Source organism: Lagopus leucura, unplaced genomic scaffold (assembly GCF_019238085.1).
Source record: "Lagopus leucura isolate 7727_CA_CO unplaced genomic scaffold, USGS_WTPT01 Super-Scaffold_73, whole genome shotgun sequence".
In the NCBI taxonomy this organism is placed as follows: domain Eukaryota; kingdom Metazoa; phylum Chordata; class Aves; order Galliformes; family Phasianidae; genus Lagopus; species Lagopus leucura.
This window is the reverse complement of record NW_024962252.1, coordinates 57,848,839-57,869,829: the sequence shown is the minus strand read 5'-3', so window position 1 is coordinate 57,869,829 and position 20,991 is coordinate 57,848,839. Positions and strand designations below refer to the sequence as shown.

The window sequence follows — 20,991 nt, the reverse complement described above, 5'->3', positions numbered from 1 at the left end:
AGTTTAACTCTAAGATGTAGCCTCACTCAAAAAGATAGTCAAGTCTTATTTAAAAAAGGAAAAAAAAAAAAAAACAAACTCCAAAAAGGCCTATGAAATCACAAACAAACTCCAAAAATCAGCCTATGAAACTACCTGAGTGGAAAAGAACTGTTGTTTGTATGAACTGACATAAAGCCTTGAAAAAGTTATTTGGTGTGCTTTTGTTTCTTATATGGGTTGTTTTTTGACCTCTTCTCAGAGGGAGGCCCTAAGAAATGCAGGAAATTATTTTTCTCTTCTAGTAGGCTATGAGATGTGATAAGGATGGTGAGGCAATAATAAGTTCATGATCTTTCCTGAATTTAGATACTGCATGAGAATTGCTGACTTTCTGCCTTTCTCTTAACTGCTGTTGGCCTCTGCTCTAATGAGTGTACAGTCAGCATCATCCATGCTGGACTTCAAAGCTTGCGATAGTCATATGGACTCTAACTGCTGATTTTAGTTACTGCTCTGGACTTTGAATTAGATTTTGACTGTAATTCACAATCTCAGTTGGTAACTACCCAGTTGTAGTGTTTGTTTGTTCATCCTCAGGCATGACAGCTGACTCTGGTATAGGTACTGAAGCAAAGTCATTCCTTCATCTGGTCAGCAGGACCTTTTTTTATTTTTAGAGGAATCAAATTACTATGCTGAAATTTATATACAAATTCATTTTAGTTCCGTTATGTTATATATCAGTGTGAGTTAATGTAAATGCATTAATAGTAACTCTGGGACATGGGGAAAATATTCAGAGTTACTGATGACTTGTTTGTTTTTATGGCTTCCTATGTCTGATATTTGCTTTTATGTTTTTCCTCTTTTTTAATGTGTACTCAACCAGGTATCTCAGGTGTTCTGTAAAATGAGCTATCGTTAGCTTTTGGACTCCTTAAGCTCCTGTCTATCACCTGGTAGAATTAAGCTTTCTGCTGTATCTCAGTGATTGGTCTTAATTTTTTCTTGTTAGTATGGAACTTGTTAGTCTGGAGTTATTTAGTTGCGTTTAATTATTTTAGTGATATTTAATTCTGTCTTTTGCTCCTGTGATTGTAAAATTCTTATTTTATATCAAAATTTGTTTTGTATACTGATTGCACTTGAGCATATTCAGCAAAGATGTACCAAAGGGAGTAGAGCGTACTCGAAGTACATCTGCCAAGTTGCAGTACATCTAACAGTTATGTCTGTTCTTGTGTAACTCCTCCATGCCAATGGAAGGAAAATGGAAAAAAGGAAAACTTTTTAATAATAACAATAATAGTAAAAGTTATGTAATCAGTGATAAGGGTCTTAAATTAGAAATTGGCAGGATTTAACAGTTTTATTTGTTGACTTGGTTGTTTACTTTTTTCATCGACCTTTTTGCTTTCTGAATTTTCCCACATTGAATTCCCATGTATTGGTCTCATGAGGAAGCAGCACTGGACATTTTTAACCTATATTAGTCATAGTAAAGTGTAGCTCTTACTGTGTTGTTTGTAACTGAGTTTAAAACAAGTGGTTACCATGAATTTCCTGGGAATGGGTTTTAATGTGACAAATGGTTCACGCTGTTCATTAAGCACCATTCAGTATCTCTCCTTTCTCAACATAAAAAGGGGATTTGCAACTCTACTACTGTTTACTAAATGCTTATCTGTTCCAAAACAAACAGAATCACCAATGCAAACCAAAACAAAAAAAACAAATCTAACATCAGATAGGGTCACATAACTGAAGCTGTGCGTGGCTTTTGTTCAACAAACTGAATGCTGATAGCTGAATTTGTACCATCAGTAGCAATGAATGATTCTTTAGGAAAAACGAAAATAAAAATCTGATCCAGATTTCATTTATAGCTTTCTTTGTTTTTGGGGAACGCTTTCTGGCAAAGGGAAGGAATGATCTTTGCACAGCCATGGCAGGCCTGAATGACCTTTGGAAATCCCTCACACAACATGTAATCCCAGATGTATGCCAGCAGGTGAGTCCCTGTCTTAAAGATGAATCTAGGTGGAGAGGCTGGAAGGTGGCCAGCAGGCGTGTGAGGGCTGCTGCTGTCAGGATGAGGTCACTGTCAGGTTGCTCCTGCCTACTTGGGGGTGGTTCTCTCACTACAATGTGCAAAGCTTATGCCTGTGCTGACTGGTCCTTATGGCCTATGCCTTTCTCCAGTTCAGAGATGGCTAAGAAGAGGCAGCTACTGCCTGAGTCAGAGAGTTGTAGAATCTTTTAGTTTGGAAAAGGCCCTTAAGATCACCAAGTCCAACTATCACCCTCAACACTACCAAGCACACCACTAAACCATGTCAATAAGCTCCATGTCCACATGTTTCTTTAGTATCTCCAAGGATAAGCTTCCCCGGGTGGCTCATTTCAATCCCTAACCACTTTCTGTGAAGAAATTCTTCCTGATGCCTAGTTTAAACTTCCTCTGGCACAACTTGAGGCTATTTCTGCATGTCATATCACTTGTCACCTGAGAAAAGAGGCTGACATCCTCCTCACTGTGACCTTCTTTCAGGTAGCCTCGCTCCTCTGGATTTATGAATCAGCATTAAATCCACTTTTTGCTGTAGATAGCCAGCAGACATTCTTTCTGCACCCTCCTTGCCTCATGTTATGGAAAGGGCTGGCACCAGAAGTGCTATCAAAATGCAGTGTAAGGAGGTGGGCTGTTTCTGATCCTTGTTTGTGAATCCCTTGATAGATAAAACATATGTTGCCAAGCCAAGGTTACAGCAGACCTTTTCTGAGATTGCCTGCAGTCCTTAGCTCCTTTTTTTTCTTTCCTTCCTATTGCTCTGCCTGCCTTTTTCTTCCCTCTCCCTCTTTTTCTTATGCCAGTCCCTACTGAAGTGAATCAGCTACTTTCCTGCTGCCAGTTTAAAGCATTTGGGAACTGACTTGGCCTTCTTAGTCTGTTAATTATGTTCTTTTGTCTATCTTATGTAGCCCTTGTCTCTATTGCAGAAAGTGTGCCTGCAGCTCTGCTGGCAAAGCGCTCGCAGGCTGTGAAAAGTTTCTGCCAGTGTTTTCTGTGACAGCAAGAAAAAAACAACAAAAACAACTAGCGCATAAGTTACATGGAGCAAAACTACCTTCTGTTAACTGATACAAGTATTCAGTGAGGGGGATATGAATGTTTTACACCCTGTACTGGCACAGTTCTTCTGGTAGGATCTGTGTTCCTGCCTGTCCTTTATACTATCTTGGTAAGCTGGGCCCTATTTTGTCTTTCAGAAAGGACTCTTTATCTACCTTGTGTTTGTATAAGGCTTAGCTGGCCCTTAAGTACTTACCAAAGCAACGATGATTAGCAATTTGCCCTTGCTTGAGGGCTTATGGTTTATCACTGTCAGTCTTATAATGCACATACTTGCATTCCTTCATATATTATGTTTGGTGATGGAGTGCTGCTACTCGTGGAATGCTGAACTCTGTTCTGCTTGTGTCATCTTGAAGTAGAAAGTGGATAAAATACTGTCAGTTTTGAAAAGGTAAAATTTAGATTGGCTTAGCATACTGTGGACTCTGCAAGATGCTTTTTTATCTTACTCAAATGTGTATTTATGTGTGTGTGTGTCTGTGAATATCTGCACATAGACTTTTTCCAGGAGGCCAGATCTCTTTCTGTAGATTAGATGTGTGGGTGTGGGAAGAGCTGAGGCCTTACGTGCAGTATGGGAGGTGACTTCTGCCTGCCCCTTCTGCCTGAGCTCTGTTGGCTGCAGCACACCAGCACGAGCTGTCCTGTGGCTGCGTTCTCCACCACAGCGTGACTGAGGCAGTGCTGCTTGCACAGGGCACTGCAGCTCTCCGTGTGCTGTGGTGGCTTCATGTTGGTGGGCAGCTCACTAGCAGTTGGTCAGATAACTTGTTGCCAACGGGAGGAAATCCCTAGGCATATGCAGTGGAACCTGTCTGAATTCCTCTGTGATTGTGTGTGCTGTGCTTTTACACTGCCTGCTCGTGATAGGCTGCGCACAACCACTTTATGACTTATGTGCATCTGCTATCACGACAGTGTTTGAGTGGTATTACATCCAGCCAGACCTCTGCTAGCTCCTGCTATCTACCCTCCTGTACAAGTGAACAATTTCTCCATCCCCCTACCAACAGTATCTCCTGTATGGTGATGCAAACCAGATCTAAATCAGATTTATTTCTCTGTATTTCCCCTGTGAATCACCTCCTCCCATTACATGCCACAAACTGTACAAGAGGTTTCCTGTCCTGCAGCTCCAGCATGCTTTAAAGGTTTAGTCTAGATGCTGTGAGTAGCAAAACATCTGAAGCATCTGAGAAGCGCATGCACTGGGGTGAAAGCTTTGTGCCCTAGAATGTGTGTGGCTGAGCTTAGGCAGTGGCAGTATGTGATGACAAAACATTACCATATGCTGGGATTTAGTGAATGCTTCTATTGGGTGTTAGTCTACCAGCTGTGTATCTTTCCACATCCTTTACCTAAGTATGTGTGAATGTGTAATACGCACACTTTCAAGCAAGACTTGTAAAAGTAATTAGAAAATAAATTTGTCAGAAAAAAACATTTTGGATCTAATTTACCATTAGAAACAGGCTGATGTCTGTGTATTTTAACTAAGTTGCCTTACTTATATGATTGTCCTTTCTGTAGTTAGTTCAGTTGGCTGAAACTGAATGAATGTGACTAAGGTGATCAGGGGGCTGGAGCACCTCCCCTATGAGGACAGGCTGAGGGAGTTGGGCTTGTTCAGCCTGGAGAAGAGAAGGCTGCGGGGTGACCTCATTGCAGCCCATCAATACCTGAAGGGAACCTACACCCAGGAGGGGAGTAAACTCTTCAAAAGGGCTGACAACAGCAGGACTAGGGGAAATGGTTTTAAGTTGAAGGAGGGAAGATTTAGGTTGGATGTTAGGGGGAAGTTCTTTACTAGGAGAGTGGTTAGGCCCTGGAACGGGCTGCCCAGGGAGGTTGTGGATGCCCCGTCCTTGGACGTGTTTAAGGCCAGGTTGGACGGGGTCCTGGGCAACCTGATCTGAATGTGTATGTTTGGTGGCCCTGCTAGGCAGGGGGATTGGAACTACATGATCCTTGGGGTCCCTTCCAACCCGGGTGATTCTGTGATTCTGTGAGTGAGATGTGTTTCTGAAAACTGAAATGTGGCTCCCCAGCTACTTAACTCTGATTTTGTATGCATAGTTCTAGTAGTATCAAACCTGGTAAAACTCAACATTTAAGGAAACCTCTAATTAGATCTTGAGGGAAACAGATATTTTGTCAGAAAATTGGATTGAGTAGCTTTTTTGTTATTTTTTAAGTTACTAGTGGACATTGACGCAGGAGGAGGAGCGTGAAGGTACAGAAGACCTGTATCAGCTAATTCATGTCAGATGGACCTTTGACAGCCTTCTTTCTGAAGGGCAATGTTACAAAACAAAGCAATAGAAAAAAGGCAATATTAGAGTTTTAGGGTTTTCTTAAAGAAAATATAATTCTTTTCAAATCAACTTTTCAAGAGGACAGCTTAACTGATCTGGCAGCCAGCAAATGAGTATTAAAAAGAAAATGCTCTTACTTGACAGCACAGTCAGCAGCTGTCTTAATCCCCCCTCACTCTGAGAGAATTTGTCCCAATGGATTCTTTCTGAAAAGCCCCAGTTACTTCTTCCACTAGATTAGACCATAGCATTCTTTCACAAATAATTCCTCAAATGTGCCAGGTTTTGTCTTTTGCCATTCTTGCATCTGCCCAGTGTTGGCCAGGACATGTTCATTCTCAGTATTAAGCTGCTGATGGAAAAATACAGGGCAGAAAAGAAGGATATCTTCCTGATCACTGTCATAATTCCTTGATTTTTATCTACTACATTCAGTAATGAAGAAGTGCATAAAAAGGAGAAAGTGTCCTTTTCAGGAGTGTACTGCTTAAACGCTATTTTTATTGCCATGTTTGTTTGTTTGTTCGTTCCACAGAGTGGGACACCCCCAGTCAAGGACATGTTCACAGATCTGAAAGATGGAAGGAAGCTTTTGGACCTTTTGGAAGGTCTGACAGGGAAACCTCTGGTAAGAGAAATGTACATGAGTGTGTATTCATGTTGAAAACAAACAAGCTGTCATGTGATTTTTTTTTTTTTTTTAATAAGTGTTTAGTATAGTATAGTATAGAGTATAGTCTTATTTGCTGTCTACAGTTCCAGTGAATTTCCACAGAATTCTACTGATATATTACATAGAGTCAAGTTGAAACCATTTATGTAACTATTGCATTTGAGGGTTAACAGGATGTTTAGCAAAGCAGGTAAAGTCAGTGGTGTTGTTCACACAGTATATATTCTTAATAGAGGTCTTTAAAGGTTTCTTTCTGGATGATTCAGAAGAGTGAACTACTTCTGATATGTTTGTGAAGGGTCCCTTAAAGACGAAAAAAAGAAAGGTAACATTTAGTAGGCAAAACAAAAACGTGCATTTCCATTGGAAAAATCTTTTGTGATCTGAAGGGTTTGAAAAGGCTGAAAAATTAAACAAGTTTTGTTTAGATTTGAGAATATGCTCGTGGGGCTGAGACTCAGCCTGCTAACACTGATGCATTTTCGGTCAGATAGATGAGGTGAAATCTGTGCCACCACATGGGACTAACCTCTTGATAGAACTTTTTGTAGAAATCTCAAGTTGATTTATTGCTCTTAACAGGAAATCTTTAGGCATTTAAAATTTTACCTTTCCAGCTTGCTTTATTTTTCTGAACACATGCATTTCACTAGTAAGTACTTACAATGATTCGGGGTCTGATTTGAAGTCTGTTGAAGACAACAAGAATTTCTTGGTGTCTAATTCAGTTGATTACTGTGTTCCAAGTTCAGCTTCACACTCTTGCAGTTTGATGATGTTCTACTGCAGGAATTGAATTGTGGTGATTAAAAACAAATGGAGTGGCAGACTCCAGACTGTCAGAACTGTCAGAAGTTGCGGTATTTTTTTTCCTCCTAATTTTTAAGGGAAGAAAAGGTCGGAAAGTGTAACTTCTTTCCAGTACTCGAAGATTTAGCAGAGTTTTGCTGCCAGAAAAATGAATTGCTGCTTGTTAACTCTTGGGAGCAAAAAAATTCCAACTACTCTGGCAAACATTCAAAACCCTCAAATTTTCCTTCGGAACTCCCATTTTGCTGTTGTACTGCCAGTACATAATTTTGCAGATGCTGGAAATAAAAATTCCAGCCTAAGATGAAGTGAAACATGCTTAAAATCGAAGGCCTGTCCTGTACCTTAGATGGAGGAATTTTGTTCTGACCAGTTTTCATCTTGATGTTTATTTTGGAAGTATTGTGGTTGAACTTTCTTTTTCTATTTTAAAAAAAAAAAAATCACGAGAAAAGAAAGACAAGTTTTTCTGTTGCTCACTCACTTATTTTGCTTTGACCAGCTAAATTTATTCTGATACAAACATTGTCAATCTTTTTCAGCCTAAAGAACGAGGTTCCACAAGAGTACATGCCCTAAATAATGTCAACCGAGTACTGCAAGTCTTGCATCAAAACAACGTAAGCATGCTTTTCCACATCTCTTTTTGATATGCTTTTAAATTTATTCTTGGTTGTTAATGTGTTTGTAATGCATAGAATAAAGATTGTAGCACTTAAAGTGAGAATTCAGCAGGTAAATTGTTCTCAGTTTTCTTCATCCAGTGTTATTTCAGTGTCTGTCAACGTTTTGAAATCTTAAAATGCAAATCTAATCCTAGTATAACTAAGTTCTGTTAGAATTACTAAGTTGTGTTCAGCTTTGAAAACAAAGCTGACTTGAAGCCCTGTTATGCATAGACCATGAGCACATCAGGACAAATAGCTAATTTCCAGTGAAGGTGCATGACTTGTACAACAGTCTCTGAGGTTATGACAAGTGCTGTGTCTCTGTTTTCATGTTCTGCTCTCAAAATGCATGAAGATCTTTCCAGTGGCAGCTGTCAAATCTTTCCTGAGCGTTCCTGACTTAGCTCTGCTAATTGATCAGGAAAAGCAAACAGAAAACTCCAGCCACTCACCTTTAAGAAAAATGGGAATAACAACTGTTTCTTTTATTTTAATTTTTGTTCTTACTGTCTAGAAACTAGTAATGCTGTAGCAAAGTCATTTTATTTTTCCCCAGACAACAACTCCTGATAAGCATAGTTGTCTATAATTAGAATTTCTATTTGTGAATATCAAGGCACTGATACAGTTTAATAACAGCATTCTGGCAAAGAAGTACATCTAATGAAAAAGACATGGGCATAGTTATGTAAACTGCTGATTGAAGAATAACATGAATGTGCTATATAATACTGCAATTTCCCTTCCACATTTGTAAACCAGTGTCATATTTCTAGGAAGCAGTCAAAGTTTAATGGTGGGTTGTTTGTTTTCCTTCTTTGAGGTACTGTAAATATTGATCATTTTTTTTTCCTAAGGATAAGTAATAAGTCTTTCCGGCTTGAAATTAATTTAATTTATGAATATAATAAATGAAATGATATTGAGTTACAGTAATTAATTAGTTCTTCTATAGGCTAGTGTTTCTGGAAATAAACAGATGGTGTTAGTTAGCTGAAAGTTACTGAGGTCAGGTATGATTTATACCTACTGTTTACCTTCATTAGAAAGTGTTTGTGTTTAAGATGAAGGGAAAGCCAAGAAGCAGTTGCTTTCTGTGACCTGAGAGTTTGTGGCCTGCACAGTATTCATAACTTTGAAAACAACTTAACAAAATTTTAAAAATCCACATTGCAAGGAACAGGCAAGACTACAAGATGTAGGTGTTCAAATGACGATGGGACTTCATGCATCTGATGAGCTGAGTGACTTTATGTAATGAACTTAAACTTTTTTTGACTTATGGACCATTTTATTATTTCAAAGCAAACAAAAGAAAAAAACCCAAATCATTATATAAAGCCAATATCCATCTATTTTCAGCAGTATTAGAAATCTACTGGCAGCATTCTTTTATTGGTTGACTTTGCTCAAGTCTTAGCTGTGCATTAACCATTCAGTGAATTGCTGGCTGTGTGCTGAAAAACATTGGTTTAATAAAAAAGTGGGCATATGGATTCTTTTATGTATGGTGTAGATTGCAGGGGGAATACAGTACTTACAGTACTAACAGTAATTATGCCTGTGATTTAAAAAAAAAATTTTTTTTTTTGTTACCCATTCTCAGGAATGTTTCTCTTCTGTTGAGGTGAAAAAGGCTTTTCTCATATAAGTGTTTTATTTTTGTGTCCTTCTCCTTTGGTCTTTCTGCTCCTTGTGTTCTACAGTGCTCAAGACCGAATTGTTTAATGGTGGGCACTGACAGCACTTTCAGTGTGTTTTTGCCTGTTCAATTTACAGTTGCCTCAAGAAAGTGTATCCTCAGTATTTATGAAGAGGTGTGCATTAAAATTCCATTCCAACTGCTATAAAAACTGGGGGAGGTCAATCCACAAATCCAAGAACTTTGAAGCATAATTTGTGGTTGGTTCCATGCTAATCTCGACAGCAAAGTTTGGGTTTGATTTCACTAATTGGGACACCTATGTGGAACTGAAAATTGCGTAGATGGTATCTGAAAGCCATGAGGTTACAAATACATTTTGCAGAAGTCAAGCTATTCAGCCTAAAGAATGAGGCAGTTTGTTTGAAGATTGTTTGATAAGAGGAAAAATATTCACAGAAAACCATTATATTCATGCATACTAGGAATGTCTTATAACATAAAATGAAACTTTGCATTGTTTTTGCCTATTATATCATTCTAGGCTAAATCCACTGACAGCCAGAGGGTGGGCTCAGTCACTGTCCTCTGATTGTTCACGTTGTTGAACAGCTAACCAGCTCCTTGGTGTGGGTTTTGTCGATATGAACAGTGCTGTTCCCAGATACAGCTCTTAGGGGTAGTGTAAACTTGGAACTGGATAGCACAACTTTGTTCTGGAGCCAGGATGAGAACGGGAGAGAAAAGCTTCACTACATAGTTGCAATACAGTGTTACTTGTCCGTGGAACTGGAATATGGCTCAGATTATTTGTGAGAATGAATCCCCGTACTCTGCACTGTATGGGAACGTATTTTAGCATCTGCTGTATGGAGGTGCTTGTTTCCTCTGCCAAAGAGATCTGTTACTAGCTGTTTCCATAGGCCATGGTGGTGAATAATGCTATGTGCTGTTAGGTTCCTCCAAAAGATGGAGGTTGATGCTTCTTTTCATTGACTGAATGGAGAGGAGTAGCCTCTATTCAGACTGTGAAGTAACAGTGAGTGTCTGGTAGGGTGCTCTAAGCTCATCTTCTCCTGAGTGCTGAATACTTAATGATGGAGTGGGTAGCCTCCTGTATTCTCTTGTATACTGAAGTAGTCTCCTTTCTCCACACTTTTTTTTATGATGTTCTCAGTTGGAATGTCCGAAGTGTATAGAAAACTTGAACATCTTATTTTTTTTTGAGTTTTTCATCTCCTTGTGTAAACTTGTCCTATTTGGATGCTCATTCATACAAAACTTTAACCTTTGACAATGTTGTTTGATAGAGTTGATCTGATCTTTCCAGGTGGAGTTGGTGAATATTGGGGGAACTGACATCGTTGATGGAAATCACAAGCTGACACTGGGGCTGCTCTGGAGCATTATCTTGCATTGGCAGGTGAGGAAAATGTAATGAGATCTCTTCCTTCCCAGGAATCATGTACATCTAATCTGGGATTCTCACAAACCTTTCTGGAGTTTTTGCAGTGTAAAAAAAAAAAACAACAAACGTTTCTATTCTGGGCTGGTAAATAAGGACAGGCCAGTGTTTGGTTTCTGACCTCTGTCTGTTGGCTGCCTCCTGTGGTGTGTATTATATGTGCTCCGTTGTACTCACTCAGTTCCTGGGGCTGTTAAATGCTAAAACATTGCTTGTATTTCTTCCTGAAGATTTAAGCACTTACGTTTGCAGATGTTTTTCTGCTATCTTGGTAGGTTTGTTGGGCTTGCATCTTTTATGCAGCTCTGGAGGTTTGTTTCTCAGTGTCGTAGATTGAATTACTCCCAGTTTATCCACATACCTGAGAGGATCACTGGATTCACTTGGAGGGAGTTCAGCGGATGCTTGTGCATAGCACATCAAACAGCACACTTCCTGTGTTGGCTGAACAGTTATCCTGTTCTGGCCAAAAGCCTCTGCAAAGTTGTATATTTTGGGGTTGGTTTACTAATGGCACCCCAGTGCAAGGCAGTAAGAAACATTATACCCCCTCGAGTGTGCTGGTGGCACTGAGGAGCGGGGAAGGGCTGTAACTTGTCATTTATTACATCGTGCTTTATTGGTACTTGTAATCAGTTGAGAATAAAGATGTCCTGAAGGCTCCTATTCCTGCCTTTCATATAAAGAGTTAAAGCTTGACTCAAAGCTTTTCACAGAAAAGAAGCTTTCCTGGTTTCTAAATTAGCTTCGTTCAAAAGATTTGTAAGCAGGAGAAGCGGAGAATGTGTCTGTAAGATGCTGCTGTCTTGCAGGTGAAGGATGTCATGAAGAATATCATGTCAGATTTGCAACAGACCAACAGTGAGAAAATCCTGTTGAGCTGGGTTCGGCAGTCCTCAAGACCTTACAGTCAAGTCAATGTTTTGAACTTCACAACGAGCTGGGCAGATGGACTTGCTTTTAATGCTGTCATCCACAGACACAAGTAAGTGACACAGTTCTTTTACCTATTGAAGTAAGCTGTGGGGTTTTGGTGTTTTTATTTTTTTTTTTATTTTTTTTTTTTATGTGTTTTTGTGCTTGAGCTTGAGTTTGTAGGCTTCTAGCCTGTTTCAGTAGTTCATTTTTGTTGTAGTAACAATGACAATGCATAGATATTGCTGGACCCTTGCCAAAAACAAAGCCAAGGCAGCAGTGCAACTCTCAGAATTCTTGCATGCACACTCACTAACAGGATTTACATCCTATGGAGGTGTGTACTATACAGAGAGTGTGCTGAATGGATATCTATATTGACTGATCTGTATCAGTTACGTTGCTTCTCCTTGCACTTTCTTCATTTTATCTTCCCTCACATGCAATGGGAAAAAACTCCTCCTTCAGTTTGCCATATCACTTCAGTAGGAAAGTAGAGAAACTTCAAAATGAAGGAATGAGAAAGATGGGCTTTGTGGCTCTTTTTAGGTTTTTATTATACATTACTTGAAAGACTCTATTCAGCACTTTCAGGAGGGCAACTTTTTGCATTTTTTGTTGAGTAGCAGAATGAAAGGGGAATAGAGTAGTTTTTCTTTGTATTTTATAATGAATGGTGTTAAAACAGCTTGTGTTCTTTCTGATTTTGGGAGCCTATAGAAATCTTCATTTTACAGACTCCTACAATGCTCGCATACCTTTGTGTCTGATCTGTCTGCTTCTGGGCAACTTAATGAAGGCAGTTTTCTTTTGCATGGGTTGACTGTTCTTTACCATAAGTAACTACTTCAGTGTGATAATGGCATGATGATATTACCTCTTAGCCACCAGGTAGCTGTCATAGCAAACAGTTCATACGTGCTGCATATAAATATTCTGGGTGTTGGTAAAGTGTTCACAAAGCCTGCTTTGAGCCTGCTGTTCTCTGATCTTCAGCCTGTGCTGAGCTATCACAGGCTTGCTGCTTTCAGCCTGGGTGTGGTCTGATGTTACCTGTGTGTCTTCAGGAGCTTGCTGGTGTTCAGCCTGCATGCATATATGGGGAGCAGATACCCATTCTGAAGCCTTCTGAAAGTTTGGAAGTGCTTTTTTTGGAAAAGGCAGAGAAATACTAATGGAAGTCTCTGGAGCTTACACTGTCAGAAGTGTTAACAACGTGTGATCTTTACAGGTGGTTTTCTTGTCAGTGTAATTGTCTGTAGAGGCATAGCTCTGCCAGTGAACATAAAGCTTTGTGTTAGAGCACCAGCTTTAGACACAGGTGAAACTCGTGTTCCTAAGAATGAATACTGAGAAGGACAGAGGTAGTAAAATCAGCTTTAGGCTGTTAGTGGACCTTATGCACTGTGACTCTCTGTTTGGGCTTTCTCAGTTCTGAAGTATGTGAGCTCTGCTCTTTCCAAAGTACTGCTATGTAGCAAAAGCCCCTGATGAAACCTTTGCATGACTGTGCTTTCCTCTGGCTTTGGAAAACTTCGCATAGTTAGCTGTCTCTCTGCTGTTCTCTCTGAGCCTTTTAGTCCCTCATCTGGGAACCTGGCAAGCTCAGAATTCTTAACACCTGCAATCTTTCAGTGGAACACCATTTTCCTCACACTTCTCAGAACTCTTGAGCTGGCTTTAAATCTAAGCAGCCTTTGAAAGAGAGAACCTGTAAAAGACCCTTGCAGGGAACAAAGGGATTGAGGGGTGTTGCAGAATTGGTAGGACAACAAAGCTGTTTAGCTTACCTGGATCAGTATTGCCTCCATGCCTAAGGAATACTTTCAGTATCATGTTTTTTATTTAGTTTTGTCCTCAGACACATATTATAGGGGAGTTTTTGTGGTTCCTATTAAGAGCTTTAGTAGCTCACTTTTCTCTTTATTGTCTATGAACAATCGCTTATAGTTTTACCTCTTGGTTGTAATATTTAATAACTTTATAACACTTGCAGTACTTAAGTTATATGAGGTAATAGGACATAAAACATTTTATTGTGTTAGTCTCTTTCATTTCCTAATAATAGCGAAGTTCTTTTTTGAATTGAATTCTGCTCTTTGGTACAGTTTTTTTTGCTCCTAGGTCAGTACCTAGGTTGCATTCTATTAGAATTTGTGTTACTGTGTCAGTAGGAGGGTTAGTGTGTATCCAATCCGTTTACTGCAAAACGTTTTTCAGTGTAAAAGTCTCTTACGAAACTTTGTGAATCTGTGCAGCTGTCTTTTGCTTCTTGCATTGAAGTACAGTATTCCATACACATGTATTGGGATCTTTACATTGCCCCCCTGCCCCAGCTTTTGTTCTGGCTTTTTGCTCCACAGACCCTGTTGGTTTACTGCCTTCCTATTTCACTAAGTGTGATGATTCAGCACATGTTAAAAGAATACTCTCAGGTCAATTTATAACTGAAATAAGAATTAAAAAAACTGAAGTCAAGCCCAGCTTTTCCTCCCCAGTTTTCTGTGGAATGCAGAATCAATAGCAGTATTTTGATGAGACGCCACTATACAGAGGAATGTAAAGTATTTTAATGGTTTGTAGCTTTATGGCTGTGTTGCTGCAGCACTAGGCTGATTATGCCCTGTGGGTATAGATAATAGTGGGAGGGGGCCCTCTTTGCTGATTCTTTTTCTTATTCCATACTCTGCTCTTTACCACTTAGATCTGCTGGTATGCTTTTGGGTATGCAACTGGGCTGGAGATTTGGTTTGGTTAATGCTAATGGAAAGTGAAGGGTGCTGGGCTGCTGGTGCTGTAAATCTGTCTGCTCACAATGTGACTCATGAATGCTTCAGATTATTTTTTTTTAAGCATGGATAAAAGTGGCATGGTGTGGTAGGTTAGCAGGTGTGGAGACTCCTGCTCCTGGCTGTGATGACCTCGGCTGGTCACTGAGCTACATCACAAGTTTGGAGTGAGGCTCTCTAGAAATAGAGTAATCACATAGCATGGCCTGATGCAAAAATCCTATAGTGGGAATAACACTGTAAAAAGAAAGAATTGAAGAAAACTGGTTACAGAAGAAATTTGAAACACAGAATTTACTAATTTTCTTGTTATTAGCACTTAACCTATAGTTGCATTTAATTAGTATATATAGGAATGAAATGTGGATGGTGATGAGGACATGTGGTCATTTATCTGTTTGTGATTGCCAGTGTGTCACCAAGGATATTTTTGTACTTCTGTGTTTGTGAATGTACACTGAAATTTGTATTTTGTATGTATGTTCAAGTTTATATTACTTCTGTAGCTATCTTGACATCCATAACTTAAAGACACATACCATTCGGAATTTTAAATTTAAATTAAATTCACTGTTCTATTTTCTGTTTTGTCTTTTACTTTCAGACCTGAGTTCTTCAGCTGGGATAAAGTTACAATGATGTCTCCAGTTGAGAGACTGGAACATGCTTTCAGCATAGCCAAAAACCACCTGGGAATTGAGAAACTGTTGGATCCTGAAGGTGCAAGATAGTTATTCTACTTGAGATTTGCAGCTTTTTGAGCTCTTCTTCAAGAAAACGCTTATATAGACATTTATTGCTACAAATTTCAGCAATTTTGTGCAGTGGTATTTTGTTTCGGTCCCTTAAATTTGAAGTTAAAAGTATGTAAATTGTAGGGTAAGAGTATGCTTGCGTATGTGTGTTTCAGCTTCTTTGAATGTCAAGGTTCAGAATGGCTTACCCTTCAGAGACAGCATACATGAACATAAACAAAAACATGTACCAACTTTTATTTTAGGGAGGGGTTCTATTGCAAACATACTTTTCTGATGAACTAGAGCACTTTGTAGAATGGAATAGCTTAAGAGTTTCTGATCTTTTATTCTTTGTTATAAGCACTGTATGTAATAGTATCTGTCAATGCTGTGAATACTTACTGTGAATGCTCATCAGGAAACTTGTATGGCCCTTTCTTAAAACCCTGAGCTGTCACTCTGAAGTGAATCTCTGAAGATCCATTCTATATGACAAATTCTCAAACTTTATAGATTGAAACACCATCACCTTTTTATTTACTTTTTATTTTTAAAAGTAAGCTGAATTAGTAGAACTCATAACCCCATGTAAATGTGAACCAGAGTCTGTGAAACTCTTTTCTAGATGAAGAGTAAACAAATGAACTGACCTGTGCTGAAAGTGAGGATAGAACTCAAGTAGAAGTGTCTTTTTGAGGGATTTTGTTCCTGAACTGCATTTCTTCTTGGGAAATGCTCAAGAATGTCTCCAAAACCATTTTTATTCCTCAATAACTACAGGTTTGGGCTCTTCAAAAAAGTCATGCCTTTTAGTGTATGGTAGAAAATTATTTTTGTACTATTTTTTTTCTTCGTACTTCATGCTTTCCACATGTGTAAACACCTGGTCTTTTAGACAAAAGCTTACTAAGGGTAATTAACAGGGGAACATGTGGTTTACTCTGTATGTGAAATATTACTGTCTTAACTGTATTCTGTGTGATGATTTAGAAAAGCAGTTTCTTTATTAATCCCTCTTCCCTTTTTTTTTTTTTTTTTTTTGTTTTAATGCAGATGTTGCTGTACCACTTCCAGACAAAAAGTCTATTATCATGTATTTAACATCTTTATTTGAGGTCCTTCCTAAGGAAGTCACCATGGAAGACATTAGGGAAGTGGAGACCCTCCCAAGGAGATTCAAGCAGGAGTGTGAAGATGGAGAATTCGGCTTGAAGCAAGTATGTTTGTTATTGAAGCCTGGCTGAGTCTTGAGTTGTAATTCTAGCTGATCTTCAGGCTTGTCAGTTCCCTGGAACATGCTTTCTATCTTATCAACATAATTGGGAAAATATGAAAAATCATACCATCTTTTTGATTGCCTTCATCGACTTTATCTTCCTTTTCCTTTTTTGAATCATGTGTATGTTCCTTTTCACAGAGGTAGAAAGTTACATCTACATTGTGTGTTTTATCTGTTTGATTTATATTCCTTATTTATCTTGTGAAGTTGGAGAGAGTAACCTGAAGTCTGCAACAGAGTTAGCAACAGGGCTGCTAGTGGTGGTGGGGTTTGGTGGGTATTTATTTCTGTGGGAGGTCCACTGCCCTGTTAAATTAGTAAAATTAAAGTTTTCTATCCAGATCCTTTATTTTAAAATGGAAGTTTGTTAGTAACTGTAACTGTTGGCCCCTCTCATTAGGAATGTACCTAAAAGTTTTAAAATTTTAACAAGGATTAAAAGGGATGGTAGTTGTTCTTAGTATCATTTTTAAAGCATCTTTTCAGTTTTTTGAAGATGTCACTTTTCTCTTGGCTGCTTAGGCTGTAGCACCTGAAGAGGAGCAGAGCAGTTCTAGAGCAGAGACCCCCAGCACAGTGACAGAGGTGGATATGGACTTGGATAGCTACCAAGTTGCTCTGGAAGAAGTTCTCACGTGGTTGCTGTCAGCTGAGGATGCATTTCGGGAGCAGGAAGAAATATCTGGTGATGTTGAAGAAGTCAAAGAGCAATTTGCCACCCATGAAGTAAGCAGTAAGCTTTTCTGAAGTTATTTCGTGGTTTTAGTTTTTTTGGTTTGTTTGTTTGTTTTTTGTATTTTGTGTGTGTGTGTGTGTGTGTGTGTGTGTATGTGTATGTGCAAGGGCTGCAAAACTTCTGTTTTTTGGTTCTTATCAAAATACTGCTAGTCTGTTTCTTTTGTCTTGGTAAGTTAAAAGCACCTGTAACTTTTTTTTTTTTTTTTTAATGGACAAATAATTGTTCATTTGGCAGTAAAATAGATCTTCCTAGGAGAAACAGTATAGCAGGTTTTGAAACTTTTTTTTAGCTGGCTTTCTGGCTCACTGGTGTTGTAGTCATAGAATTATTTAGGTTGAAAGAGAACTTGAAGACTATCTGGATCCAACACCTCTGCCATTGTCAGGGTTGCCTTCTACTAAACAAGGTTGCCTAGAGCCTCATATAACCTGGGCTTCAGGGATGGAGCATTCACAGCTTCTCTGGGCAACATGTTCTCGTGCCTCATTTGCAGTATCCGTATTACAAAAACGAATCCAGCCTGATTCTCATTTCTCTGCCAACTTCTGAAAAGTTTGGTCTGCCCAATGTTATCTGCTGTGAAATTGATAATCATTTCAGTTTAATACAGTGGTCTCTCTGTCTTGATTAGCATAGTTTTCAGAAATGCATTTACTTCTGAATCTTGGTTGTTTTTTTTTTTTAAACTACTTTGTTTTGGTTCTGTTCAAAGTCAAATATTCTAATGTTGCAGAAAGATTGAAGTGTTGTGTTAGATGTTTTGGTTTTCTACTGTGTCAGCTTACTGTATACAGCTTCATCTAAAATATAATTACAGGTCAATATGAACTTTTAAAACTGCGAGCAAAAGAAAGAGGTCTTCTGGATTTTCACTAAGTATATGAATTTTAGTCAGTAACTTTCAGAGTTCAATTTACTTGCTCATGGTACACTTCAGGTTTTATTTGGTGTTGATAGTGTGTTAGTTGGTAAGTTCTTGGTGCATTTGTTCAAACACTGTACCAATGCAGACTCCTGTTAGGAGCTCACAGATCAGTGATGTGCCTCCTTGTACTGTTTTCCAGGCTTTTATGATGGAACTGACTGCGCACCAAAGCAGTGTGGGCAGTGTCCTGCAGGCTGGGAACCAGCTGGTGGCACAGGGAAATCTGTCACCTGAAGAGGAGTTCGAGATTCAGGAACAAATGCTGCTGCTGAACTCCCGCTGGGAGGAGCTCAGGGTGGAGAGCATGGACAGGCAGTCCCGGTGAGTCATGCCTCACAACCTCTCCTAAAGCTGCAGGACTGGCCTCTGTTGCATACTGCATCTCAGAGGAATTGCTTTTCATCCACTTGGTGCGATACTTTTTTTTTTTGTCACAAACTGAAAAGCTAATTCTGAAGCCCATCCTCTTCATACTTTCCAACATAAACAGAGGAAATGGATATAACTTTTCTTGGATTCTTAAGTAAGAGTATTTTAAGACTTCTGTTACATAAGCGTACAAGACTAAATATATGGTATCTACATGCAGTAGTTACATAAACCTGTTTTTTAATATTTTCGGTACCTTAAGTTCCTGAATAAAAGATACAGCAGATGTGAATAGCTTTATGTATTTCCAGAGTTAAAGAGCAGTTAATGGAATTTTTTCCCACCAGTGCATTATCAAGCTCAGAGGTACACATCAAGGAAGAAACAGATTGCAGCTCTCAGCAGTGGTGGTTCTGGTAACAGCAAATTGCAGTTTCAAAACAGTCTGTGGTATAAATTGCATAATTCACTATTATTTGATGGTACTTAACTAGTTTATGAATGGTGGTGTGCTTTTCATTTCATAAGTAGAACTTAGTCTGTTTCCCTGGGAAGACTGTTTCTGAAATGAGTCTGCCTGTATTTCCCCCTGTAGCCTGCATGACATGCTGATGGAGCTACAGAAGAAGCAGTTGCAGCAGCTGTCTGACTGGCTGACAGTTACAGAAGAACGCATTCGGAAGATGGAATCTCAACTTTTAGCTGATGATTTAGAGACCCTTCAGAAACAGCTAGAAGAACACAAAGTAAGCCTTTCTTCTCTAATGTGAAGTGTTGATAGGAAGGTTTCCTTAGCTGAGGAGCTTTCTAAAGGATGAGGATGAGGAACTGGACATTCTGTAATATGTTAGCACTGATAAATATAAGAGAAACTGTGTTATCTTTGCTTCATGCAAGAAATGAGGCCTTTCCAGATGAATTGTTGCTGTAAGGGACAGCATGAATTGCGTTGTAGATAACAGACATTTAATGACTGTCATGCGTTGCTAAGGCATATTTGAGATTTGCCACTTAAAATAACATGGGAGTCAAACGTATTGGGAATGACCTCTGAATTCTACTCCCTGCTATTACAGAGGTTGCATCCTAAGGAGGTGATAGATAGCACTCTCTGTGTACAACTTCTTTAAATTGGTTTGGTTCTCAGTTAAGTTTCTGTATAGAAGTATAGCCTTTAGCTATGCTAAAAAGGCTATACTGGTTTTTTGAAAAGTGATCTTTTAATATTTTTCATGCTTGCAGCTTTGGTTTTTGCAGTCAGTGCTGAGGTTTGACCTTCTCTCTGACTTGGAACATACCTCACAGGGCAAGAACTGCTGAGTATTCTTAGCCTGTGTAGTTTCTTGTCCCACACTTGCATTCTTGCTCTTGTCTTCAAAGGCTGTGGAGCTCGAGACGTGTTGATCATACAGTAGCTTAAGATTTTCTGGGATGGAAAGTGATATTTACAGTACTTTGAAGGAGTATGGATATTGCAGAGTTATTTGAGAGGTAGGCTTCAACCAGAAGCTTAGCTGCCAGAAGTTGTATGAAGATTTAAATGCACAGATAATTTTATACTAATTGGAGTGGTACACTTTTTGCAGTTGCTAGGTATCAGTTTGTGTCTATTGTATTTGGTACTTAGGTTTTGAGAAATGTGAATTATTAAATATTAAAATTCATTTTAAATATTAAATTCACAGTGGTTTTTCCATTTGACGTATGTATTCAATTTAAAAATGTATATATTGCTAAGCAAGTATCAAAGGGTAAGTATTAAGTATTTAAGTATTCAAAGGGTAAGTATTAAGTATTTAAGTATTAAGTATTCTCTTATCTATAGCAGTAGATGTATAGAAATTCAGTGCAACTGTCATATAATTCTTCTAGACAAGAACAGTGCATACTTTCAAAAACATTTATTTATTTTCCAGTATTTTAACAGAAGGGTTTTAGATTATTTTCTAGCAGTATTGCTAAATATGTGCAGTATGTAATCAGTGATGTGTTTTCTAGAGCTTGCAGAATGACCTAGAGGCAGAACAAGTGAAGGTAAACTCTCTAACGCACATGGTTGTCATTGTTGATGAAGGCAGTGGGGAGAGTGCAACAGCTATTCTGGAGGAACAATTGCAGGTAAAGTGCTAGTGGTTTTTTTGTTTTTTAATTGCAAGCATTTAAAATATTTGCATATAATTGCTAATCAACATTTTTGTGCTTAAAGACAGTTTGTCTTAGAAAGCAATTTTAAGTAATACAGTTTTAAATGTAAGATTAATGTAAAGAATAATTAAACTTGCTCAGCATGAAACCTGTGAAAGTTATTTAGGCTTTCAGACTAAATTCCTGACTAGTCAAGCTGCTTGCATCCCCGGTGACTCAGGCACTTTTGTGGTGCACCTTTTCAACAGTTTCACTAAAATGGGGAAACACACAGTACAATTATTCATTTCATATAGGTAATTTTCGTCAGAGAGTTATAATTTAATGGAAAAATGTATAAACACGTGAACAGAATTTATCTAGGAAATACTGTATGAATTATTTTCCTGTTTTTTTTTTTTT

General features: G+C 38.6%; 1 protein-coding gene across 2 annotated transcripts in view; it reads left to right on the top strand.

The window, feature by feature from the left end:
• UTRN (utrophin) overlaps positions 1 to 20,991 on the top strand; it is a 348,379-nt gene that overhangs the window by 61,556 nt on the left and 265,832 nt on the right. For both annotated transcript variants that reach the window (XM_042895118.1, XM_042895112.1), the window contains 10 exons: positions 5,969 to 6,061; positions 7,459 to 7,536; positions 10,557 to 10,649; positions 11,504 to 11,676; positions 15,000 to 15,115; positions 16,186 to 16,349; positions 16,934 to 17,137; positions 18,215 to 18,396; positions 19,040 to 19,190; positions 20,443 to 20,562. In XM_042895118.1, coding sequence (XP_042751052.1) covers positions 5,969 to 6,061; positions 7,459 to 7,536; positions 10,557 to 10,649; positions 11,504 to 11,676; positions 15,000 to 15,115; positions 16,186 to 16,349; positions 16,934 to 17,137; positions 18,215 to 18,396; positions 19,040 to 19,190; positions 20,443 to 20,562 — 1,374 coding nt within the window. The remainder of the gene's footprint in view (positions 1 to 5,968; positions 6,062 to 7,458; positions 7,537 to 10,556; positions 10,650 to 11,503; positions 11,677 to 14,999; positions 15,116 to 16,185; positions 16,350 to 16,933; positions 17,138 to 18,214; positions 18,397 to 19,039; positions 19,191 to 20,442; positions 20,563 to 20,991) is intronic.